General features: G+C 42.9%; 1 protein-coding gene across 6 annotated transcripts in view; it reads right to left on the bottom strand.

The window, feature by feature from the left end:
* The window catches only part of LOC134349210 (protein Shroom2-like), a 151,910-nt gene that overhangs the window by 32,008 nt on the left and 92,641 nt on the right, over positions 1–27,261 (bottom strand). For 5 of the 6 annotated variants that reach the window (XR_010018612.1, XM_063053201.1, XM_063053203.1 and 2 more), the window contains exons 2-4: positions 10,797–13,308; positions 9,057–9,124; positions 6,635–7,312 (exon numbers count right to left, since the gene is read on the bottom strand). Coding sequence is in view for 5 of the 6 variants with exons in the window: in XM_063053201.1 (XP_062909271.1) it covers positions 6,635–7,312; positions 9,057–9,124; positions 10,797–13,229 (3,179 nt within the window). In the remaining variant the exon portion in view is untranslated. Of the gene's footprint in view, positions 1–6,634; positions 7,313–9,056; positions 9,125–10,796; positions 13,309–14,532; positions 14,674–27,261 lie in introns of those variants that run through there. The other variant, XM_063053202.1, reaches the window with a different exon arrangement.

Below are 27,261 nucleotides of genomic sequence, written 5' to 3'. Positions count from 1 at the left end.
CAATGAATTCCACAGGTTTAGTAGTCTCTGGCTAAAGAACTTCCTCCTCACCTCTGTCCTAAAAGGTCAGCCCTCTATTCCGAGGCTCTGTCCTCTGGTCTAAGACATTCCCTCCATAGGAATCATCCTCTCCTTATCCACTCTATCAAGGCCTTCACCATTCGATAGATTTCAATTAGGTCACCCCTCTTTCTTCTGAATTCCAGTGAATACGGGCACAGAGTTATCAAATACTCTTCACATGACAAGCTGTTTAATCCTGGAATCATTTTCATGAACCTCCTTTGAACCCGCTCCAGTTTCAGCATATCCCTTCTAAGATAAGGGCCCAGGACTGCTCACAATACTCCAAGTGAGGCCTCTCCTGTGCTTTATAAAGTCTTAACATTACATCCTTGTTTTTATATTCTAGTCCTCTTGAAGTGAATGCTAACGTCACATTTGCCTTCCACACCACAGACTTGACCTGCAAATTAACTTTTAGGGCATCCTGCACAAGGAGTCCCAAATCCCTTTGCACCTCAGTATTTTTGTATTTTCTCTATATTTAAAAAATAGTCAACCCTTTCCTTTCTTATACCGGAGTGCATTACCATACACTTCCTGACAATGTATTCCATCTGCCACTTCTCTGCCCATTCTTCTATCTGTCTAAGTCCTTCTGTGGCCTCTCTAATTCAGGAAAACTACCTGCCACTCCACCTATCTTTGTAGCCTCTGCAAACTTTGCAACAAAGCCATCATTTTCATCATCCAAATCATTCACATAGAACAAAATGAATCAGTCCCAACACAGATCGTTGTGGAACATCACTACTCACCGGCAACCAGCCTGAAAAGGCTCCCTTTATTCCCACTCTTTGCCTCCTGCCAACAGCCACAGATTGGTCCATGCTGGTATCTTTCCTATAATGGGCTCTTAACTTGCTAAGCAGCCTTATGTGTGGACCTTCCAAAGGCCTTCTGAAAATCCAAGTAGACAACATCAACCAATTCTCCTTTGTCTATCCTGCTTGTTATTTCTTCAAAGAATTCCAACAGATTTGTCATCAAGATTTTCCCTTGAAGAAACCATGTTGACCACGGCCCATTTTATTATGTGTCTCCAAGTGCCTCCAAGCATCCTTAACAATCAAGTCCCAACACCTTCCCAATCACCGAAGGAGACTAACTGGTCTATAGGTTCCTTTCTGCAGCCTCTATCCCTTCTTGAAGAATAGAGGGACATTTGCAATTTTCCAGTCTTCTGGAACCATTAGACTGGAAAAGTGATTCTTGAAAAAATCATTACCAGTGCTTCCACAACTCTTCAGCCACCTCTTTCAGAACCCTGGGGTATAGACCATTTAGTCCAGGTGACTCGTCTACCTTCAGACCTTTCAGTTTCCCAAGAACCTCCCTCTGGTAATGATAAATTCACACACTTCATGACCCCGACACCAGGAACTTCCACCATACTGCTAGTCTCATCCACAGTGAAGTCTGACACAAAATACTTATTCAGTCCATCCACTATTTCCTTGTCCTCTCATTACTACCTCTCCAGCAGTCCAATATCCACCCTCACCTTTCTTTTACACTTTATGTATCTGAAGAAACTTTTGGTATCCTCTTTGATAATACTGGTTAGCTTACTTTCGTATTCCATCTTTATCTTCTTAATGACTTTTTAGTTGCCTTCTGCTGGTATTTAAAAGCTTCCCAATCCTCTAACTTTCCACTAATTTTTTACTCTATTATATCCCTTCTCTTTGGCTTTTTTGTTGGCTTTGACCTCCCTTGTTAACCACAATTGTATCATCTTGCCTTTAGAATAGTTCTTCTTCTTTGGGGTGTGTATATCCTGTCACTTCTGAATTAAATCCAGAAATTACACCCATTGCTGCTGTGTTGTCATCCCTACCAGTGTTCTTTTCCAATTAAGTCTGGCCAACTCCTCTCTCTGTAATGCCCTTCACTGTAATACTGATACATCTGACTTTAGCTTCTCCTTCTCATTTAATCTTATTATGACTATTTTCTCCTAAGGGTTCTTTTACCTGAAAAAAAACTATATCTGACATCCCATAAACTGTCCTCCAATCACTTTACAATGACGCCTTCTCGTATTTGCCAATTTCTCTCGGAAAAATGTTTCTGGATGATCATTCTATGAATGCCTCTTATACACCTCTATCAAGTAACCTTTTATCCTCCTTTGCCTGAAAAAAAACTTAGCTTTCTCATCCTTTCTTCATAAGACATGCTCTCTAATCCAAGCAGCATCAGAGCAAATCTCCTTTGCATTCTCTCTAAAGGTTCCACATATGTTCTATAAATGAGGTGACCAGAACTGAACACAATACTTGAAGTGTGGTCTGCAACATTATAGAGTTTTATAGAGCTGCAACATCATCTTATGGTTCCTGAAATCAGTCCCCCAACTAATGAAAGCCAAACTACCATATGCCTTACTTACCACCCTATCAACTAGTGCAGCAACTTTAAAAGCCCCAAACAATCCTTCCAGGTGAGGCGACACTTCACCTGCGAGTCTGTTGGGGTCATCTACTGTGTTCGGTGCCCCCGGTGTGGACTCTTGTATGTCGGTGGACCTGACGTAGAATGGGAGGCCGCTTCGCTGAGCAGCTAAACTGCGATCTCCCAGTGCCCTCCCATTTTAATTCCACTTTCCATTCCCATATGCCCATCCATGGCCTCCTCCACTGTCAGAATAAGACCACACTTAGGTTGGAGGAACAATACCTTGTATTACGCTTGGGTAGCCTCCAACCTGGTGGCATGAACGTCGATTTCTCAAACTTCCAGTAATGCCGGTATACCCCCCTTTCATCATTTCCCATCCCCTTGTCCCTCTCTCATGTTATCTCTTTGCCCGCACATCACCTCCCTCTGGTGCTACTCCACCCCTCCTTCTTTCTTTTTGCACGGCCTTAGGTCTCTTTCACCAATCAACTTCCTAGCTCTTTGCTTCATTCCCTCCCCCCCCCCCAAGTTTCACCTATTGCCTGGTGTTTCTCTCCCCTCTTCCCACCTTTCAAATCATCTCCTCAACATCTTTTCTCCGGTCCTGCCGAAGGGTTTTGGCCCAAAACATCGACTGTACTTTTTTTTTTCCATAGATGCTGCCTGGCCTGCTGAGCTCCTCCAGCATTTTGTGTGTGTTGCTCGGATTTCCAGCATCTGCAGATTTTCTCTTGTTTGGAACTTTAAAAGAACTATGGATCTCAACACTGCTAAAAATCCTGCCATTAACCCAATACTCTGCCTTCAAATTTCACTTTCTAAAGTGAATCACTTTACATTTTTCCCCATTTGAATTCATCTGACACTTCTTAGCCCAGCTCTACATCATATCAATGTCCCGTTGTAACCTGCAACAACCTTCTTTGCTACCCATAACACCAGGAACCTTCGTGTTAGCTGCAGATGCACAAACTCACTCTTCCACTTCCTCATGAACTTATAAATATCACAACAAGCAGGAGTCCCAGAACACCACTTGTCACCAATCTCCAGAGAGAATACGTGTCTACTATCACCTCTGCCTTCTGAAACCATGCAGCCTAATTTTCCTGGATCCCACGACTCTTGACTTTCTGAATGAGCCAACCACAGGGAACCTAGTCAAATGCCATACTAAAATCCATACACACCACATCCTCACATTCATCATGGCCCCTCTCAATGGCGAATACTGAAGCAAACATTCATTAAGAACCTCCCCTACCTTCTCCGACTTTTCCTCTTCCATCCTTGATCAGTTCTACCCTCACTCTAGTCAATCCTCCTGTTCTTCACGTATGTGCAGTCCACCTTACGGTATTCCTTAATCCTATTCATCAAATCCTTCTCGTGTCCCCTTCTAGCTCTCCTAAGTCCCTTCTTAAGCTCCTTCCTGGCTACTTCAAGTGCCCTGTTTGATCCTTGCTTCCTAAACCTTAAGTATGCTTCTTTCTTCCTCTTGACTAGATGTTCCACATCTCTTGTCAATCATGGGTCCTTCACCCTACCATCATTTCCCTGCCTCACCCGCACACACTATCCAGAACCCCATGCAAGTACTTAGGCCTAGATACAAAACACAGGAGGGTCAAGGACACTAGGGATCAAGCAGAAAAGTGAAAGCCAAAGAACCTATTGAGTGGCAGAGCAGACTCAATGGTCTATATGATTTCTTCCTGCTTCTGTTTCCGATGAACTCATAAAACCAGCACATCGCACTGGAGAAGTAAACCATGCAGGTTCCGGTGGTAAATAAACTCTCCTGTTAAATAAATCCCATGGGCTGATGGTCAAAGAAAGACAGCAGGATACACACTCAATAAAAAGAGCAGCACACACAGTAATATAAAAGCAATAGGATTATATGTAATCCAAAACTTAACAAGTTGCGGCCGTCAATAAAACCAGTAGGCTGCAATTATGAATAAACCCCAGAGGACTTACTAATAATAATCACATCCCTCTGGGTGTGATGTGAAATGAAACCATAAAGATCCTGTTGGTAATTTACACCATACACCTTATTGGTCACTGCTAATTAATTGCACTAAATAATGACTAAGCGCTTTTTAGATGAATTCCTTATACTGGTCTCTGTCTCCTATTCTTTTCTCTCATCCAAACCCAGCGTAAAAGGAACACGATTATCAGAAGCCTGCTGAGCTTAAAAGGATCATGGGAAGTGGAGTTCTGGTGAGTAAAATGGCATGAAAAACAAGTCCCGGCAAGTTTAAAATATGCTTAGAAAGCAGGCCATTGGCGAGTTTAAACAGGTATTTAATTTAAACGAAGAGCCAGGGAATTGAAAATAGTTCCTTCAGTGTATATAAAATAGTAAATAATCATAAAATTTAAAGACTTTGATAGCACAATTTTCAGATCCATGGTCCAAAGCTTATTGTCAACTCTGAAGTCAAGACTACAGTTTGATATTTTCACGAGATTTCCCTGTACTTTTATTAGTTTGGAGGAATCATGGTAGCCTAGTGGTTAGCACAATGCTTTACAGTACTGGTAACCTGGGTTCAATTCCTGTCACTGCCTGTACATTCTCCCCGTGACTGCATGGGTTTCCTCCGGGTGCTCTGGTTTCCTCCCACAGTTCAAAGATGTCCCAGTTGGTCATTGTAAATTGACCATTTTTAGGCTGGGATGAAGTTGGGGGATTGCTGGGTGGTGTGGCTTGAAGAGCATACTCTGCACTGTATCTCAATAAATAAGGAGATCTTTTTTTGTGCCCTTCACTTTCACTTCACTTACCATCTGATATGTATAAAACACATTTGAGATTCCCTCAATTCTCTTACCATTGCATTTTTCATTCCCACTTTTTGTTCCTTAGCTTTCTTATTCACTGCACCTGAACTTGTTATGATCCTTTGAGCTTTCTTTGATCAAATTTGGTGGGTGGAGCTAAGGAGTTAATGGCACCTAACAGCGATTCCTTTGCTTGCATCTTCAGAAACAGCTCTATTTCTAGCTTTAATATCTCTATTTTTCCCTTTCAGGGTTCCTTTGAAGACCCTGACCTGGAGTTACATGCAGTGGGACCCACTTTCGGGGTCTCACGAATGGCCATTATTCAAGATACCAATGACACAGGTAGAAGATTAGCTCACCTTCAGAGTTCCAGGATTTTGTGGCTCTGGAAGTGGGCAGACTCGTGGTCGGTGCCTCTGCAGGGAATTGTTGTGTCGTGAGAGACAGAAGACCGAAAGTAGCGAGCTGGCTGCTGGCTGTGTGCCCAGAGACCCGAGTTCTTTGGGCACAGAGCTTGGAAAAAGCAACTCAATGGACTTTTAACATTGTAAATCAGCCAGTTGTTTGTTATGTCTCCCCTCTCGCTGTGAAATGGGGACACCTCTTTTTCCCTCATTAGGGAGAGAGGGAGAGACTGTGGTATGTCGAATACTGGGTGAACGAATAGTCTTTGGGGTACTGCAAATCTGTGTCTTTATTGATGCTTTGCTGCATGTTTGAGTGCTCGGGCATATTATTTTGGGCATATCCACCCCATATGATATAGTAGCATATTGGTTAGTGCCACAATCTATAGTACCAACAATCACTGATTGGGACTTAATTCAATTGCTGTCTGTAAGGACTTTGTGCGTTCTCTCTGTGTCTGCACAAATTTCCTCCAGGTGCTCCGGTTTCCTCCCAAATTCCAAAGATATACAAATCAGGGTTACTAAGTTGTGGGCATGCTATATTGGCTCTAGAACCACGGCAACACTTACAACCTGCCCTCCGCACATCCTCGGAATGCGTTGGTCACCGACACCAAATTTCATTTCACTGTATCTTTTGTAATCCGATATACATGTGACAACGAAAACTAATCATTCTATACAATCCATACAGGAGATCCTTATGCTTTGTGAAAATATGTGGTTTGAAACTTGACCATCTCCTTCTGGTCAGTCTTTCCTAAATATTTTAGCTTAATAAAACTGGTCATTCTAACAATAAGGTTAAATGCTCTAACCCTGTTACAAGATGTTTTGAATTTTGCAAATGGCTATTGCTGCTAATGTGCTGATTATATATTAGAACATTTTTTAAAATTACAAAAATCTGTCTGCAAGAATAATAATGATTTACTTCGAGTAAAAAAGTGATGCTTTACCTTGTCAGTTCAGTTACTTCAGTTTCCGTATTTGCTGCTATTTCTCGTGAAGATTCAAACACAGTGTTTGAATGCTGTTGCAACGGGTTGGATTGAATACAAATGTTTTCAGAGGCTGAGAAAAGATCTGAGCCACTGTTCACTGATTTCACTGAGGGATCCTCAAAATACACATCATCCTCCCGGCCAGATTGGGAGGAAAGAGAATCAGTCCATGCTCGTGACTTTCTGAGTGGCGAGTGTGGAGATGGAGATATAGGATGAAGGGATTCTACACTATATGATAATGAACGAGGCTTGGCCATGACAGAACTTCTCTCATACACAACTGTAGTTTCATCCTGGCTGGTTTGAGAACTAATGAGGTGCCTTCTCAATTTAATCCAGTTTTGATTGATAGTAGGTAACTCTGGCAGAGGTAGAGGTGCTCTTTTCAACTCCAACACTGCACGGTCCTCTTTAGTTGATTCACTATCAGCGTCCGAGCAGCAGAGCTGGTCCGTACTCCTGCTCAGTCGTGTGGCAGGTTTGTCACTGGTTAACTCCAGCTCATTCAATGACTTTCCTCTCTGTCTTTCAAATCTGCTTTTGGTGAGCGCCACGTTCACAAGTTTGCTTTCACTATGTCTCTGAGTAGCATTCAATTCAGTTGCAGACTTGATTCTGGCAGTACTGGGCCTGGCAACAAAATACATTTCAAATTGAAATCCAAGTACAGATTGAGGAAGACGCAAATCACAACATTGAGAAGACTCAAATAAAACAGAGTAGAATTACCTATGCACATCTTCCTTATAAACCTACAGTTGAAGCACTTCTGTTAATATTCTCAAAAATAGCTGGAGTAAATTACAAACCTTTGGCTATTCCCTCCACTGCCCCAGGTTTACCACCCATCACAGCACCCAGAACAAGGCACAGAATTCAACCTGCAGTGAACCCCAGAGGCTGGTCTACTGGATTACACCAATGCAGCCTCAAAAAAAAATTTCCATCTAGAAATTCTCAAATGCTTTTCAAGTGATGGAGTTATAAGAAAAAATAGTTCGAAGCTGAATTTGAAATGGAGCTCTTCAATATAAAAAAAAAACAAATTCTCACCAAAAATGAAGTCTAGTGGTGTATCAAGATGGCAGGCTCCCTCACTTCAGAAAGAACTTGGAACTGCACGCAATTCCTTCCTTTATAACGAGCCAAGTTATGGCAGCGGCGCTAACACAGAATAAATCACTAAATCACAAGAGAGATCATCGCTGGATCTCTGCTGCTTCAGTCATCACGTTAATGAATTATAATTTTTCTTGTTTATTCAGTAGGGATTTTTTCACTGCATGGTTATTTTACAATTATAATTATGGCTGCTTATTCAAATGGTCTGTGGTAAATAAATACCTGATATATTGCTTGAATTTCAGTCCCATTCCAAACACATGGAAATGTCGCTTCCATTTAAAAAGTTACAATGGGTCAATGAGTCATGAGGGGGAGAAAGATGGATGGGAAGGGTAGGATGGGAAATTACTGATTTGAAATGCTAACGCTGCTCTTCTCTCCGTAATAACTGCCTGATCACCTGACTATTTCCCACATTTTACATCTTCAATAATCTAATTAACAAACTCATCGGCACTAGGCAATTTTGTAAAACCACATCAAAACAAGGAGTGTAATGTATGTTCCTTCAACATCTTTCCCTTCCCAGGAACTGAACAGGATGGCTTGAATGGCTGGGGTGGAAAGCAATTTGGAAACGATAGTAGACATAAGAGATTCTCCAGATGCTGGACATTTCCAGCAACACACACACACACAAAATGCTGGAGGAACTTGGCATGTCAGGCACCATCTAAGGAGGGGAATAAATAGTCGAACTTTCAGGGTCTCAGCCTGAAACATCATCTTTTTGTATTCATAGATGCTGCCTGACTTGCTGAGTTCCTCCAACACTTTTTTTTGTGTGTGTTGGAGATGATCTTAGCAGTTTATCTGCTTACTGCCTTCTGCAGGCAAACTCTGAAAATAGACAGTGGTCTATTTCACGACATGTCTGTAGTAGTTCTTGTCATTTGCATTGGGACAGTGGAGGTAAAATACACATATCAGTCTTAGAACTTGCAATAACCCACAACAGGAATAAGGGCCCTGCAGAAATCCTCTGAGGGAAAAGACATGCAATTTATTTTTGCATCCCTAATCTTCTGGCTGCCCCTTCCCTATTGCAATAGCAGCATTTTATTTCCATCCTCAGAGCGGTTGCTTCCCATGTGACAACATTATTCAGGATGGAAGCAGAGGTCAGATCATGATGGCTTTGCTAAGGCAAGAGGCCTTATAATTCAATCTCCTTCGTTTTGACAACAATGTTGAACCTTTAAGTTCTGGACACGGAAACTTTAAGGTACGGTGTTTTTTTTTTGCTCACCTGGAAGGGCTGTTGCTGTTACCAATTTGCCTTAACGATTCCATATCCAATTTAGGATCTAGCTCATTCTGCAACAGAAAAATCCTTCTGAAATCATCTCAAGCTCTCAATAAATTTTAAAAGATGTTCATTAAATACATACAGAATCAGGATCAGGCCATGATGTAAGAACCATGCATTTCTGAATTACGGAAGAGGCCATGTGGCCCATCAAGCGATCCATTCTAGTTTTCCCTGGAACCTGTTCTCATCATGCTCCCGCAAATTCCTCCCAGGCACTATCACTCAGCTTAAACATAAGAGATCTTACAGAGCTTACAAATCTTGAGCAATACACACAAAATACTGAAGGAACTGAAGAAATGTCTTGGCCTGAAACGTCGACTGTTTATTTCTCTCCATGGATGCTGGCTGACTTGCTGAGTTCCTTCAACATTTTGCGTGTGTTGTTCTACAGAAAAAGAATGTGAACGCTCCTCGCAGATAGCACTGGCAGTCATGACCGAACCAAGGTTTCTGCTGCTTTTCTCGCTTCACCACTCCGTTGCTTATATTTCATCAAGGACAAGGAAACATTGAAGTAGAAAGTATAAGAAACTGAAAAATAGCCTCATCAAATGTTATAAAATCATGAGGGGCATGGATAAGGTGGACAGCCATCATCTTTTCCCCAGGGCTGGGGAGTTCAAAAGTAGAGGGCACTTGCAAGATAAGGGAGCAATTTAAAAGACACCTGAGATGTAACCTATTTTACACAGACAGTTGTGAGTATTTGGAATGAGCTGCCAGAGCAAATGGTCAAGACAGGTACAATTGAACACTTAAGAGGCATGCGGATAGGTACATAGAGGACAGGGGCTTAGAGGGTTATGTGCCAAATGCAGGCAACTGGGACTAGCAGGGAGGACGCAGAGGGAGCATGGACCAGTGCTGTATTACTCTCTGATGCTAGGGAAGGATATGCAGCAACTATCAAGAAGGTTGAATAATTTGCTTTACTTCTTTAGGAAACAGAAGATCTGATAGAGATATACTTTGGAGATGACAGATGTGGAGAGAATGCTTCTATTTGCAAGAGAATCCAAAGCATGTGGTCAAATATGCAAGGTAGCTACAAATCAACTGAAAAGGCCAATAAAGTTAAAAAACATATATTTGGAGTAGTTACAATATAGAACAGGTAATTTGATTTGCTAAAGGTAATTCAAGGAATACGGGAGAGAAATATATAGAATCAAGATAGAAAGACGAGCATAAGCACCAATACAACATGCATTACTAATTCATATTGAATACAGACCATATTGTGGTTGAAAAATAAAAGACAAAGCAAAATTTTCTCTGCAAGAGAGAGAACTTCATCCTCTTTACCAGGTTAACTTGGAACTTGAGAGCCAAAACTTTAGAATCTAGCAATTCCTTTTTTTAAGTTACAGAAGGTTCTCAAAGTTTAAGAGTCCTTTAACACACATGGAAATTGCTGAATGTTTTTTTAAAAAATCCTTTACATATTATGTAGGATTCTTTTTGCATTTGTTTTATTATCCTGCAAGTTCCTACAGTTCTCATAATCCATTTTTGTGCTTCTGTTTCTCATTCCTATTCTAATCACAAACGTCCAGTAATTCTTTGGAAACCATCTGCTCTAGTATAGCAATCACATCTAATAGCCGCAGTAGACTTTCATAGACAAATGGGTATGCCCAACTGCTGTTAACGATTCTATTTTAGGTAACATACCTGCTGAGGCAATGAGAATGACTTTGACCGTGCATATCTACCAAAATGAACAAAGTCTAGCTGGTCCAGCAGATTGTCAGTGGAGGCAAGTTTTTCAGATACATTGCAGTTAGTTGTCCATTTTGGAAAGCGTTGAAACTCAGCTGACTGGCTTAAGAGATGATCGTGAGATCTAGTACTGCAGACAGACAAGATTTCAGAGGAATTATCCCAATGTCTCTTGGCTGAATTATGTTGGGACATATTTGATCCTTGGATGGGGTTGCAACTGGAATATTGATAGCAGTTGCTCTCCAAAAGCCTCTTGTGCTGGACAGGCTTTGAAAACTGCCACTGATCACTCATTAATTTTGTAGCACTGGGTTTAAGACTTCTCCTGCGGCCAAAGTAGTTGGCTAACGCTTCGTGCTGAATCTGCTTTAAATTCACCTGTGAAGCTTTTCCTGATTCAAACAGTTGTCTCCTTGAAGTCACAATGCCATTGTTGCCCTGCACATCAGAGAACCCAAGAGATTTTGCCTGTTCCCACTTCCTTGGATTACACTCTACGCCTAACTGATTTATTTTTTCAGGTTCTGAAGAATACATTTTCTTCACCTGTAATGTCAGCCTTTTTCTACCCCCTATTCGGGTGACCTGATGCTGAGGATCCAGAGGTTTGACTCTCAGGTTCTCATGCAACCTTTGAGATGGTGGAGATGTTGGGTCACCAGCAGCATCAGTCAATGAGTTTGTTTGGAAATGTGTAATGCCTGGCCTGCTGGTGGGCTTTTGTTTCGCTCGGTTTGGCCAGCTAAGCTGGAGGTCTCTACGTCTAAAGGAAGTCTCCTTCAGAACCTTCGACTGTGCATGCTTTACTTGGTTTCTATAAGTAGTTTTAGAAGAATTGATCAATGAGCTGGAGGTGTCCGGAGATTCTTCATTCAATTGATTGAGGTCAACGGGGTCAATAAGCTGAGAGGAACTCTTGCATTTTCGGAGCTGAGTAATTTTGTTCTCAAATGTCCTGCAGAGATCCTGGTTCCCTCCATACTGTCCTGGTGGGACGTTTTGGCCTTCGGAGAGCTGAGATTTTTGATTTGCACTCATTAGTGTACCTCTCCCAGCATTTGTGGTTTTGGAGGCAAGGCGATGCAACATTGCGGTGTTTTCAGCAGTGATTGTACTGTGGCTGCTTGATTCGTTCCCTGGCTCCGCGCGATTGTCCGCTTCCAATCGATGTCCTACACTGCCAGTACTGTTTCTCATTTGCCTCTGACTATACTGCCCTCTTACCTGAACAGAATCCGTCATGGCAAGGTGTGATTTTGGGATGTGAGAATATTCGGCAAATCCACAGAAGCTCTGGCCATTACAGTCACCGTTATTCAGACCAGGTACCTGATGTGATAATTGTCTGGTACTTGCCACACTCAAGGATCTTTGTCTACTTTTGTATCCTTGAACCATGTGGAATTTATAATCTACCTCATGGTTTTGTCCTTTTGTGTCCTCAGGACTCGATGCATGGGAAGAGCCTGGAAACACCTTGGCAGGCCTTGAGTCCCCTGTAAATGTTTCCGTGTCTGTGGTGGTGAAGTGCAAATATGGTGCTGTTTCTTGGCTGCGTGCGTTCACACAAGTTACTTGAGATGGTAGCTCAGGATGGCGAGGACTAACAAGTACGGGTTTCTGTTTGTGTGCCAGTGAGAGGCAGTGGGTTAGTTTCTGTGATTCCTCACAGTCGAATGTGATGCCAGAAGATGAGTTAGTTACATTGCTCAGAGTTGCCTTCTCAACCCTTTTGGCAGTAAAATTTCCTGCACCTTCAACAGTTTGACTATCTTTCTCTGGTACAAAACCAGTATCCTTAAATGAAGGGTTGAAAAAGGGAGTCTGGGAATAGGCTTGTTCAAAATTAGAGAGCTGTCTCTCCAAGAGCAGGCATGATGTCTCTTGATGATTATTTTCAAGAGCCATCCTTGGTGCCTTGGTCTCAATTGATCTCTGAAGCATATCTTGTGGGCTCAGTCCATGACGGGTATGGTAATAGGCAAAATTATTGTGCTGTTGAATGGCAAGGAAACTATCATCACGAGGTGGTGGGAGAGGAGGTCTTGAACTACTACACTTTCTGTCATGACCATTGTTGTTATTATTCTCTGCGGATAGGACAGATTTCTCTTCATTGCCCATAACAGCAGCATTACAGACTATAGGCATTGGTTTTGTGCCAGTCCATTGCAGGTTGTCTGGATCAGGGCCCTGGGAGACCGTCCCTGTTTGCCTGGGTGTGTCGCCGCAGTGTACAAGAGACACATTTTCTGGAGCACTGAAAGACGTTGAGAACGAGCTGTACCCAGAGTCTTCTTTGCCATAATGATGACTGAATTGTTTCATGTAACCTGCGTGCCTTGCTGCATTGGCAGCTCCTGTCTGATTCAACCCGTCCATGCCTCAGCTGTTGTTTCATGGTCGGATCTTCATCTTCATCAAGTAAGGCATCAAAGATCCATATTCTTGTCTCACGTTTCTGAAAGCAGATTTATTACAGTTAACACAAAGAAAGGAATTGTGCACTTTGTCATAATGATAGAAAATTCAAAATACTTCAATGCTATCATGTATGCAAATGCACCAATTAATGTTACATAAAGCAAGACTCTAAATACAGTAAATGAAACTAATGACTGATTAATCTGTCTGCTACTGGTGCTATTAGTTGACTGAGGTATGGAGGAAAGGATAAAAACAGAACCTTTGAATAGGTCTATCAATCTGAACAGAGAGAGAGAGAGAGAGAGAGAGAGAGAGATTTTTAAATATAATTTGTAGGATCGTATCATGCACCTGTCAAATAAATGAAGTACAGTAACGGAATAAAGGCCAGGCTAAGTTAGGTCATGAAATAGTATTACACTCACACCTGATATAATGGTCAATCTGATACTTATATCAGGAGCTGGGAATCATTTATACATATGCTGTACTGAGAAATTTAACATGATGAGATGCTAATATTTCTGGCATTGGTTTCCTTTATGTGTAGCTTTAGAAATCAAATGGTCCAAGGGAGACACCAGGAAATCTACAGATGCTGGAATTTCAAGCAACACACATCAAAGTTGCTGGTGAACGCAGCAGGCCAGGCAGCATCTACAGGAAGAGGTACAGTCGACGTTTCTGGCCAAGACCCTTCGTCCTGACCTAATCCTCAATCTCTGATACGTTTAGTTTAATTAGAGACACGACACGGTAACAGACCCTTACAGCCCAACAAGCTCATGCTGTCCAATTATACCACTCAGCCTACAAACTCGCACACCTCCACAGTGTGGGAGGAAACCAGAGCATCTGGAGGCAGCCTCCGCGGTCACGGGGAGAAAGTACTACTAACTTCTTACAGACAGGTGGCGCTGTGATAGCACTGCGCTAATTGCTATGCTACCAGGCCGCCCATTTGGTGTCAAATATTTGTCACTTTTTGCCTTAAATACACTTCTTTTTCTCAGCACCCTCTGTATTTTAGGTTAGGGAATTCCAAAGACATACACCCTACCTAAATAATTTTTCTCAAAAGTAAACTGCACAAAATATTCCAAATCAGGTTTCCCTGCAGCCTGTTCAATCTCAATAAAACCTTTCTTTTGTGCTCCACCCTTTTTGTACACTATTTACCTTCTTAATTACTTGCTGTACCGGAATGTTTACTTCCTGTGCCTCACAACCTGTGTACCAAGCCTTCGTGGCTTCTTACCATTTAAAATGCATTCTCTTTTCCAAGAGCGTATCCTCACATTTGTCCACACATTGCTCCATGTCGCCTCTTGCCTTGCTCCACCTCCTCTGCAGAAACACTGCCTCCTCACAATTCTTTTTCCAACTGGCTTTGTAACAACAGCAAACATCTACCTTGAATTTGGACATCCGGGATCTCTGTTGTACATTTAGAGCTAATGACTAATCAGACATCGATAAAAGTTCCCTTTCAATGAATGTTAAAAACTAACCTGTGTATTACACAACCACTACCATTTGCTGGACAGTCACCAGCAATGGCAATGGCACTTTGACCCATGGGAAATAAGTCATTGCTGTTTGTGGGATCCTTAGTACAGAGGAGGTCAAAGGTCAGTGTGGAAAACTGAGCAAGATGAGCAATTAACAAAGAAGTTATTTCCAGAAGGTATTTGCAGACATTTTTAACATCTGCCTGCTTCAATCTCAGGTTCCCACCTGCTTTAAGAAAAGTTGCTATTTTCCCGATACGCAAGAAAAACAAGATAACATGCCTTAATGACTCCCACCCTGGGGCTCCGACATCCTCCATCATGAAGCGTTTTGAAATGCTGATCGTGGCCTGCTTCCTAGACAACCTCAACCCACTGCACCTCACCTACTACCAAAACAGGTCTACAGCAGACGCCATCTCCCTGGCCCTACTCATATCAGAGTTCAAAATTAATTTATTGCTGAGGTACTTATACACGGCCATATACGACCCTAAGTTTCATCTTATTTATGATTGAGACACAGCACGGAATAGGCCCTTCTGGCCCTGTGCCGCCCAGCCATCATAGAAGAGTTTACAATGACCTATTAACCTACTAACCTGTACACTTTGGAATGTGGGTGGAAACTGGAGCACCTGGAGAAAACACACACATGGGAAAAGGCAGCGAGATTCCTTACAGATAACGTTGGAATTGAACTCCAGCCTCTGACGCCCCAAGTTGTAATAGGGTTGTGCCACCCACAATGCTACCAGGCTTGCAAGCGGGCTTTTTCCCCCCAATGAGGTTGGGTGAGACTGGAATTAGGGGGCATAGGCCAAGAGTAAAAAGTGAAATATTTAAGGGGAACGTGAGGGGGAACTTCACTCAGAGGATGGTGGGAGTGTGGAATGAGCTGTCAGGGAAAGTGATGGATGTGGGTTTGATTTCAACATCTAAGAGAAAGTCCACAGATGGGAGAGCTATGGATGGCTATGGTTCAAATGTTGGTTGACAGGACATAGAAACATAAGAAATAGGAGCAGGAGTAGGCCATCTGGCCCATCGAGCCTGCCCTGCCATTCAGTAAGATCATGGCTGATCTGTCCGTAAACTCAGCTTCATCTGCCTGCTTGTTCCCCATAACCCTTAATTCCCTTACTGTGTAAAAATCTACCTAAATGTATCTTAAATATATTTAGTGAAGAAGCCTCAACTGCTTCCCTGGGCAGAGAATTCCACAGATTCACCACTCTCTGGGAAAAACAGTTTCTCCTCATCTCCATCCTAAATCTTCTCCCCTGAATCTTGAGGCAATGTCCCCTAGTTCTAGTCTCACCTACCAATGGAAACAACTTTCCTACTTCTATCTTATCTATCCCTTTCAAAATTTTGTATGTTTCTATAAGATCCTCTCTCATTCTTCTGAATTCCAGAGAGTATAGTCCCAGGTGAATCAATCTCTCCTCATAGGTTAACCCCTTCATCTCTGGAATCAAACTGGTGAACCTCCTCTGCACTGCCTCCAAAGCCAGTATATCCTTCTTCAAGTATGGAGACCAGAACTGCACACAGTACTCCAGGTGTGGCCTCACCAGTACCCTGTATAGTTGCAGCATGACCTCCCTGCTCTTGAATTTAATCCCTCTAGCAAGAAAGGCCAACATTCCGTTTGCCTTCTTAATAACCTGTTGTACCTGCAAGCCAACTTTTTGCGATTCATGCACAAGCATTCCCAAGTCCCTCTGCACAACAGCATGCTGCAATCTTTCACCATTTAAATAATAATCTGCTTTTCTATTATTCCTTCCAAAGTGGATGATCTCGCATTTACCAATGTTGTATTCCATCTGCCAGACCTTGGCCCACTCACTTAACCTATCGATATCCCTCTGCAGACTCTCCACATCCTCTGTACAATTTGCTTTTCCACTCAGTTTAGTGTCATCAGCAAATTTTGCTACGCTACACTCAGTCCCCGCTTGCAAATCATCAATGTAAATGGTAAACAGCTGCAGGCCCAGCACCGACCCCTGCGGCACCCCACTCACCACTGACTGCCAACCAGAGAAACACCCATTTATACCAACCCTCTGCCTTCTATTGGTTAACCAATCCACTATCCATGCCAATATACTTCCTCTGACTCCATGCATCCATATCTTATTTATAAATCTCTTGTGTGGCACTGAGCCAAGTAACGATTCATCACGAGCTGCATTGGCTGAAAGTCCTGTTTCTGTGCTGGGGCGCTCTATGACTCTAAATCAAGGCTAAGATAAAACTTTCCATATTCAGATGATGATATTCGAAAAGGAAGCCATTGAAAACTATACGAGTTGGATATACTTGTTGACCTCCTAGGCTAGAAGGTGATAGGAAGCTAGGTGGGTGGGAAAGGTAAAGGTCTGGAGAAGAAGGAATCAGATGGGAGAGGGGACCATAGGAGAAAGAGAAGGAGGAAGGGCACCGGGGTAGGTAATAGGGGGCTGAGGAGAAGAGATAAGAGTCCAGAGAGGGGAATAGAAGAAGAGAGAACGGAGAGAGGAAATGAAAAAGAAAAAGAAGAAAAAAATGATGGATGATGACTGGAATCTATAAATCAGTTACTAAAAGAATTGGGCTGCAATGGTTCAGTAAATAAATTACACTGTTAGCTGGAATGTCAGGTTGACTTAAGGAGTGTCTCCTTTTCAAGAAGACACAAGTGGAATGCTTACTGTTATCAACAAGTTGTAAACAATTAGTACAGTGACCACATTTGTGAGCAATGTAATGAATAGTCATAGTCATACTTTATTGATCCCGGGGGAAATTGGTTTTTGTTACAGTTGCACCATAAATAATTAAATAGTAATAAAACCATAAATAGTTAAATAGTAATATGTAAATTATGCCAGGAAATAAGTCCAGGACCAGCCTATTGGCTCAGGGTGTCTGACCCTCCAAGGGAGGAGTTGTAAAATGATTTATGTTGGGACAGACTGTTTAATTTTAATTGTCATTTTCTTTCCAGTTGAACAATCAATTGTCTGCTTATATCTTAAGTAGCCTTTATATACATAACAGTTCAACATGCCTCTTGTGGCTCTGCAAAGCATAATCCAAGAAGCTTTGTATTGCATTAAGTGGATAAGTGTTTTTCCTCATTGGTTAATTTTTTACTATGCTATTAAAGAAATATTTTCTAATTGGCTGTCTTTATCCATCGAATTTTCTTAAATCTTGGGTATAAAAGTGGCTATTTTATGCCAGACACCATTTTAGATCCTCTCTTCAAAGACCCTCTGTTCCTATTCTCTTTGTTCTATCAACTCTTAACAAAATGATCCTGAAACAACAAGTTTTATTCCACATTCTTGACTTCTGAAAGTATCTTGGAGTTAAACACCAGATTACAACAATTGGCATAGTCAGAAGGATACACTAAAGTTTTAAATTTGTTATACTCTAAGACAAAAGAGGGAATTTTAGTACACAACAAAAGGGATAAGAACTCTCTCTTTATGTTCCTCTATTGTCTGAGAGAAAAACTAGTTGTGGCTTCTGTATCACTGGATGGGAATCAGGATTGAGGATTGCTGTGTTGCTATTTTACAAGTCAGATTTGTTAAAATAAACACAACCTTTTAGAGCTACATGCAAGACTGGAAGAGCGCAGGCTAAATGCGTAAAATTAAATTCTTACAAGCTGTGGAGCACAGATAAAAAATGTAAGAATCAATGCAAGCCAGTAGAATGCATGAGAAAACTTAAATACTTACAAGCTAGCGGAGCATAGGGAAAACAAATTAAATTCGTATTTCAAGATAACCTGTTAAAATTTCATCTGCGAACATTTAAAATATTGAGGTGAAAGTAATAAAAAGAACATACGAAGCAAGATCAAAATTTAAAAAATGGCCAAAGTCAGAAAACTAACTGAGAACTTTAACCGGAATCACACATCTCAGTTTAATAAAATTAATGGAAAAAGTCCAGACAAAAATTACCAATGTTAAGCTTATTAAGTCTGAGAAAATGGCTGCTACTGATTTAGAGATAAGACCATGTGGTTGGTTTGAGTAAATATGTGATAGTTTGAATGTGTTAACGGCATAAGTAGAGTCTTTTACTAAAAAGAAACACTCAACTTGCACTAAACTAAAAAGCAATACTATAGACACAGGAAAAAGTCTAAAGAGCAAATTTTGCATTAACTGACTGAACAAAAGAACAGCATGGTAATTCAGTCAAATGATGGAGGAATGCTGGAGGTTGCTCTGGATTTCCAGCATCTGCAGAATCTCTTGTGTTTTTAATTCAATTGAAGTGCATTGATCAGGGCTTAGAAAAAAACTGAAACAATGTAAGAAAGCACAGTCCTGACTTCAGATGGGTGGCCAGGCTAGTGACCTTTCCAATGGTGTTGCTAGTGACAGTCCTGCTGGTGTCCATCCAGGAAAGCACCTACTCCTGAAACTCCACTTGAGGAATTAAAGTTTACATGAAACAATCTCCCTATACAGCGCCACCATCTGAACTCGGGAGAATTACAGCCTACATCAGACAAACTCTGGGAATGGCGAGGAATTACAGATGGACATGACATGGACTCTATAGCGGCCCCTAGTGACTCAAGTGAGGATGACAGTGACAAAACAAGATTGGTAGACACACGAGGAATCCAACGGGTCCAGCACTAAGCACATCTTTCCCTCCCCCATTCTCTCTGCTTTCTGCAGGGATCGCTCCCTATGGGACTCCCTTGTCCATTCATCCTCCTCATCCCTCCCCACGGATCTCCCTCCTGGCGCTTATCCTTGTAAGCGGAACAAGTGCTACACATGCCCTTACACTTTCTCCCTTACCACCATTCAGGGCCCCAGACAGTCCTTCCAGGTGAGGCGACACTTCACCTGTGAGTCGGCTGGGGTGATATACTGCGTCCGGTGCTCCCGATGTGGCCTTCTATATATTGGTGAGACCCGACGCAGACTGGGAGATCGTTTTGCTGAACACCTACACTCTGACCGCCAGAGAAAGCAGGATCTCCCAGTGGCCACACATTTTAATTACACATCCCATTCCCATTCTGACATGTCTATCCACGGCCTCTTCTACTGTAAAGATGAAGCCACACTCAGGTTGGAGGAACAACACCTTATATTCCATCTGGGTAGCCTCCAACCTGATGGCATGAACACTGACTTCTCTAACTTCCGCTAATGCCCCACCTCCCCCTCGTACCCCATCCGTTATTTATTTATATACACACATTCTTTCTCTCTGTCTCCTCTTTCTCCCTCTGTCCCTCTGACTATACCCCTTGGCCATCCTCTGGGTTTTCCCCCCCTCCCCCTTTTCCTTCTCCCTGGGCCTTTCATATGATCCTCTCATATCCCTTTTGCCAATCACCTGTGCAGCTCTTGGCTCCATCCCTCCCCCTCCTGTCTTCTCCTATCATTTTGGATCTCCCCCTCCCCCTCCCACTTCCAAATCTCTTACTAGCTCTTCCTTCAGTTAGTCCTGATGAAGGGTCTCGGCCCGAAACGTCGACTGTACTTCTTCCTAGAGATGCTGCCTGGCCTGCTGCGTACACCAGCAACTTTGATGTGTGTTGATTGATAGACACACACACATACACATACACACACAATGCTGGAGGAACTCAGCAGGCCAAGCACCATTAAGGAAAGAATAAACAGTCAATGTTTCGGACCGAGACCCTTCATTAAGACTATAAAAAAGATGTGAAGTTAGAGCAAGAAGATGGGGGAGAGGGAAGAAAGAAGTACATGGTGGTGAATGATAGGTGAAACCAGGAGAGGGGCAGGGGTAAAGTAACGAGCTGGGAAGCTGATAGGTGAAGGAGATAAAGGGCTGGAGAAGGGGGAAGACCATGGAATTAAAGAGAAGGGGGAAGAGCACCAGAGGGAGGAGATGGGCAGATAATGAGATAAAGTGAGAGAGAGGGAAATGGGAATGGGGAATGGTGAAGGAGTGGGGGGCCAATTACAGGAAGTTCAAGCAATCGACGTTCCTGCCATCAGGTTGCAGGCTACCCAGGTAGAATATAAGGTGTTGCTCCTCCAACCCTAGTGTGGCCTCATCACGGCAGAAGGGGAGGCCGTGGACTGACATGTCAGAATGGGAATGGGAAGTAGGTGAGATTAGAACTAGGGGACATTAACCTCAAGATTCAGGGGAGAAGATTTAGGACGGAGATGAGGAGAGACTGTTTTTCCCAGAGAGTGGCGAATCTGTGGAATTCTCTGCCCAGGGAAGCATTTGAGGCTTCTTCACTAAATATATTTAAGAAACAGTTAGATAGATAAAAAAAAATGAAAAAATTAAGTAAATAAGTACATAGGGATTGGATAATTATGTCTGCGGGCAGGAACAAGCACGAACAAATTGGGATATAAACACCTACAATGGTTGGTATATAGGCTTGTATGCAATATTTTGGACCAGTGGAAATGGTCCAGAAGGGTTGTATGGAAACTATTATTACCATTTTTCTTAACAACTAATTTCATTACTTAGCCTAATAGGTTAGATTTACCACAGTACATAATTATCTATTTAAATGTTTATTTTGCTTTTATATCATCTCAATGTGTACTTAAGAATGTATAAATAATTGTAGTTTTATACATATAAAAAAATGGAAAAGGTTATATGTGTGAAAAAAGTACATGATAATTGTGAACTCCTTATCCAAATAAAAATAAAATTAAAAAAAAAGAAACAGTTAGATAGGTTTTTACATAGTAAGGGAATTAAGGGTTATGGGGAAAAGGCAGGCTGAGTTTACGGACAGCTCAGCCATGATTTTATTGAATTGTGGGGCAGGCTCGATAGGCTGGGTGGCCTACTCCTGCTCTTATTTCTTATGTTCTTATGAAATGGATGGCCACCAGGAGATCCCGCTTTTTCTGGTGGACGGAGAATAGGTGCTCAGTAAAGTGTTCTCCCAGTCTAGGTCGGATCTCACCAATATACAGGGGCCACACCGGGAGCACCGGATACAGTAGATAATCCCAACGGACTCACAGGTGAACTGTCGCCTCACCTGGAAGGACTGTTTGGGGCTCGTAATGATATTGAGGAAGGATATGTAGGGGCAAGTATGGTACTTGTTCAGCTTGCAAGGACAAGCGCCAGGAGGGAGATCAGTGCGGAGGGACGCATGGACAAGGAAGTCATGGAGGGAGCAATCCCTGCAGAAAGCAAAATGTGTGGGGGAGGGAAAGCTGTGTTTGATGTGGGATCCTATTGGAGATGGCAGAAGTTACGGAGAATTATGTGCTGGACATGGAGGCTAATGGTGTGGTAGGTGAGGACAAGAGGAATCCCATCCCTGGTGGGGTGGCAGGGGAATTGGGTGAGGGCACACGTGGGCAAAATGGAAGAGATGCGGGTGATGGCAGCATTGATGGTGGAAAAAGGAAAGCCCCTTTCTTTGAAGAAAGAGGACATCTCATTAATTCTGGAATAAAAAGCCTCATCCTAACAGTAGATGCAGCAGGGATGGAGGAACTGAGAGAAGGGGGTGGCATTTTTACAAGTGACAGGGTGGGAAGAGGTATAGTCCAAGTAGCTGTGAGAATCAGTGGGTTTATAAAAGATATCAGTAGATAAACTGTCTCCAGAGATAGAGACAGGGAGATCGAGAAAGGGTAGAGGAGTGTCAGAAATGGACCAGGTAAATTTGAGGGCAGGGTGGGAGTTAGAGGCAAAGTTGATGAAGTCGACGAGCTCAGCATGGGTGCAGGAAGCAGCACCAATGCAGTCCTTAAGACCATAAGATGTAGGGGCAGAGGTAGGCCAATCGGCCCATCGAGTCTGCTCTGCCATTCAATTATGGGCTGATCCAATTCTTCCAGTCATCCCCACTCCCCATACCCATTGATGCCCTGGTTAATCAAGAACCTATCTATCTCTGCCTTAAATACACCCAATGACTTGGCCTCCACAACTGCTTGTAGCAACAAATTGCACAGATTTACCACCCTCTGACTGATGTAATTTCTCCGCATCTCTGTTCTAAATGGACATCCTACAATCCTGAAAGTCGTGCCCCCTTGTCCTAGAATCCCCTACCATGGGAAACAACTTTGCAATATCTAATCTGTTCAGGCTTTTTAATATTTGGAATGTTTCTATGAGATCTCCCCTCATTCTCCTGAACTCCAGGGGATACAGCCTAAGAGCTGCCAGACGTTTCTCATACAGTAACCCATTCATTTCCAGAATCATTCTCGTGAATCTTCATTGAATCCTCTCCAATATCCATATATCCTTTTTAAAATAAGGAGCACAAAACCGCACACAATACTCCAAGTGTGGTCTCCCGAGTGCCTTATAGAGCCTCAACATCACATCCCTGCTCTTACACTCTATACCCCTAGAAATGAATGCCAACATTGCATTCGCCTTCTTCACCACCGACTCTACCTGGAGGTTAACCTTTAGGGTATCCTGCACAAGGACTCCCAAGTACCTTTGTATCTCTGCATTTTGAATTCTTTCTCCATCTAAATAATAGTCTGCCTGTTTATTTCTTCCACACCAGTCATCGGTGCAGCATTGGAAAGGTTGGGGAGTGATACTGGTGTAGGCTTGGAACATAGACTGTTCCATGTAGCCGACTAAAAGGCAGACATAGCTGGGACACATGCGAGTGCCCATGGCTACATCTTTGGTTTGGAGGTGGTGGGAGGAGCCAAAGCAATAATTATTGAGAGTCAGATGGAGAAGAGTGGTGGTGGAGGGGAGCAGATTACGTCTGTTATCTAGAAAGAAGCGGAGAGCATTAAGGCCATCCTGATGGGAGATAGAGGTGTGTAGGGACTGGACATCCATGGTGAAAATGAAGTGATCAGGGCCAGTGAATTTAAAGTCATTGAAAAGATCCAGAGCATGTGAAGTGTCATGGATTTAGGTAAGAAGGGACTGAACCAGGGGATAAAACACAGTCGAGTTATGCACCTACAAATTCAATGGGGCAGGAACAAGTAGGAACGATGGGTCTACCTGAACAGGCAGGTTTGTGGATCTGGGGTAGGAGGTAGAAACGGGAGATGTGGAATAAGGCAATTATGAGGTTGGCGGTAGTGGCTGGCAGTGGAGATCCCCAGAGTGACAATGGCTTGGTGCTCCTTAGTGGCTTCCTGTTCGAGGAGTAAGAGGAGGTGACTGACAGCTGTCCCCTGGCTTCAGCAAGGTAGAGGTCAGTCTGCCAGACTACTACAGCACCCCCCAGCTTTATCTGCGGGTTTAATGGCGAGGTTAGAATTAGTGCAGAGAGAATGGAGAGCAGTGTGTTCGGAATGAGGGAGGTTAGAATTGGAGAGAGGAGTGGTAAAGTTGAGACTGTTGATGTCTTGTCAGTAGTTAGTAATGAAAAGATCCGGAGCCAACAGAAGACCAGAGCAGGGTGTCCAGGCGGAGAAGAAGGGTTGAAGTTGGGAGAAGGGGTCATCGGTGTGGGCTGGAGAGTCCTTGCCAAAGAAGTGGGCTCAAAGATGGAGGCGGCGGAAAATTCACAGCTATGTCACAGCTTGCTCCAATATTAACCAAGGAACACTCACAATGCGCTGGAGGAACTCAGTAGGTCAGTCAGCATCAGGTGAAAAGATTAGTTGGCGTTTCCGGCCGAAACCCTACATCAGGACTGAAGGAAGAACTTTGGGGAGGGTTTGATGCTGGTAGTTGAAAAAAAACAGTAATTTTTAAGACAAAGGGGTGGGGGAGGGGAAGCAGGGAGGTGATTGGCAAGAGAACAATAGTAGAAGGAGGCGAAACTATGAGGGAGGTGATGCGAAATAGGGATAGAGGAAGGGAGGGGGAGGGAATTACCGGAAGTTGTTGAATTCTATGTTTATACCAAGGGGCTGGATACTACCTAGACGGTATATGAGCTGTTGCTCCTCCAACCTGAGCGACGCCTCATATACCGTCTAGGTTGTCTCCAGCCCCTTGGTATGAACATAGAATTCTCCAACTTCCAGTAATTCCCTCCCCCTCCCTTCCTCTATCCCTATTTCACATCACCTCCCTCATAGTTCCGCCTCCTTCTACTACTGCGCATTGTTCTCCTGCCAATCACCTCCCTGCTTCCCCTCCCCCACCCCCTTGTCTTTAAAATTACTGTTTTTTTCAACTACCAGCATTCTTCAAACCCTCCCCAAAGTTCTTCCTTCAGTCCTGATGAAGGGTTTCGGCCCGAAACGTCGACTACTCTTTTCAACTGATGCTGACTGACCTGCTGAGATCCTCCAGCACATTGTGAGTGTTCCTTTGACAACAGCATCTGCAGATTATTTTGTGTTTCCAATAATGACCAACTGTGTGAAGACACACAGGACTGAAGATATAGTAAAACCATTGTTAAACTGGTGGGAGGAGAGAGAGCAGCGCGCCTGCGTGTGCGCAGCCCTCCGGTGAAAAATGATATCGTATCTGTTAAATAGAGGCCGTGGACAATTCTGATTTGATGGAGAATGGACGTGTAAGCACAGAGGAACACCTGGAGAAATTTCTGAAACGCTCGTTCGCTGCTATCGTTACTGCGTGGTTGGGAATCTTTCGGAGGGTAGGCCTCAAAATCCCCAGCTTTGCCTGCTGTTGGCAACCGAGATTGAAGTCGAATCGCTCGGACAGAGATGGCGCTCAGTACTCGGTGTCGGAGAGCTGATCAGAGCTCAAAGTTTTCGGATGACTCAGAGTCGGACTGTGGTCGGCATGGCAGGGAGAGTTTTTCTTCCTCCTCCCGTCTGCGTGAGATGCGGGACATTTGAGAGACTTTGAACTTTTACTGTGCTCATGGACTTCTTCATCAAGTTATGGTGTTGTTGCACTGTTCTAACCATATGTTATAATTATGTGGTTTTGTCAGTTTTTTCAATCTTGGTCTGTCCTGTGTTTTGTGATATCACACCGGAGGAAATATTGTATCATTTCTTAATGCATGCATTACTAAATGACAATAAAAGAAGACTACGTGTCTTCATAATCTAAAATAAATGTATCGACAAGCTATTGCTCAATAACTCAACAATGGAAAACCGTAGAAATGCATTTGCAGATGAAATTACAGAAAAGGCAGCATAAGAAGTACGAAGAACATATCCAGTGAACCTGACAACTGGAATCATGGAAACAAGGTTGAGCTCTGTATCACAGACAAATATAGAAGATATCAAAGATATGCAAATTCTGTGCTCCAGACAGGAAAGTGGTTCTGATGGAGAATGATGGAAAGTTAGTCAATGATGGAGGAAGGAGGTATGGCACTAGTCATAGACTACTAGTTCCATCTATGGTGCTTCCTTATCTAGTACAGCAGACGCACTCCCTAGAACACATTGGAATTCAAAAGATGATCGACAGATTCTCTCAATAGTGGTGGTATCAAAACTTTAGGGCACAAGCTCAACAAACGTTCGAAAGATGCGTAACATGCCAGAAAACTAGCTCTGGAGCAGCGGAGAAGCTACCACAATTAAGTGTTCCTTCCCGACCTGGTCTGTTTTACACTTACAAGTGGACTACAATTCTTTACCAAAACATTAAGGATACTCAGAAGTAATGGTAATAGTGGACAATTTTTCAAGATGGATGGAAGCTGTTCCAACAAGGAAAGCCTCTGCCACACACCACATTAAAAACTCTGATCAAGGACTATATTCCTTGATGGGGATTGTCATGTCACATTGACTCTAACTGAGGAACACATTTCACTGTAAGTGTTCGTCAGGAATCAGAATCAGAATCAAGTTTATTATCACCAGCATGTGTCGTGAAATTTGTTAACTTAGCTGCAACAGTTCAATGTTTTTATATAGGCGTCCATCAGTCTCATGAGACCATGGATTTGCGCCTTGGAAGGTTTCCAGGGTGCAGGCCTGGGCAAGGTTGTATGGAAGACCGGCAGTTGCCCATGCTGCAAGTATCCCCTCTCCACGCCACCAATGTTGTCCAAGGGAAGGGCATTAGGACCCATACAGCTTGGCACCAGTGTCGTCGCAGAGCAATGTGTGGTTAAGTGCCTTGCTCAAGGACACAACACGCTGCCTCAGCTGAGGCTCGAACTAGCGACCTTCAGATCACTAGACCATCGCCCTAACCATTTGGCCACGTGCCACATAACAGTTCAATGTAATACATGATAATATGGAACAAAAGTAAATCAATTACAGTAAGCACATGTGTATAATAGATTAAAATAGCGCAAAAACAGAAATAATAAAAAAGTGAGGTAGTGTTCATGGATTCAATGTCCAGATGGCAGAGGTGAAGAAGCTGTTGCTGAATCACTGAGTAGGCACCTTCAGGCTTCTGTACCTCCCTCCTGATGGTAACAGTGAGAAGATGGCATGTCCTGGATGGTGGGGGTCCTTATTAAATGTTGACTGAATTATGTCAACTGAAGAAGGTTAAATGGTCTTTTCATTGTCCGCATCACCCAAAGACATCAGAACAAGTCAGACAAATGAATGGAACCA

The sequence above is a fragment of the Mobula hypostoma genome, chromosome 7, assembly GCF_963921235.1.
Source record: "Mobula hypostoma chromosome 7, sMobHyp1.1, whole genome shotgun sequence".
Taxonomy (NCBI): Eukaryota; Metazoa; Chordata; class Chondrichthyes; order Myliobatiformes; family Myliobatidae; genus Mobula; species Mobula hypostoma.
Note: the sequence above shows the minus strand (reverse complement) of the source record. Positions and strands in the feature narration are given on the sequence as shown.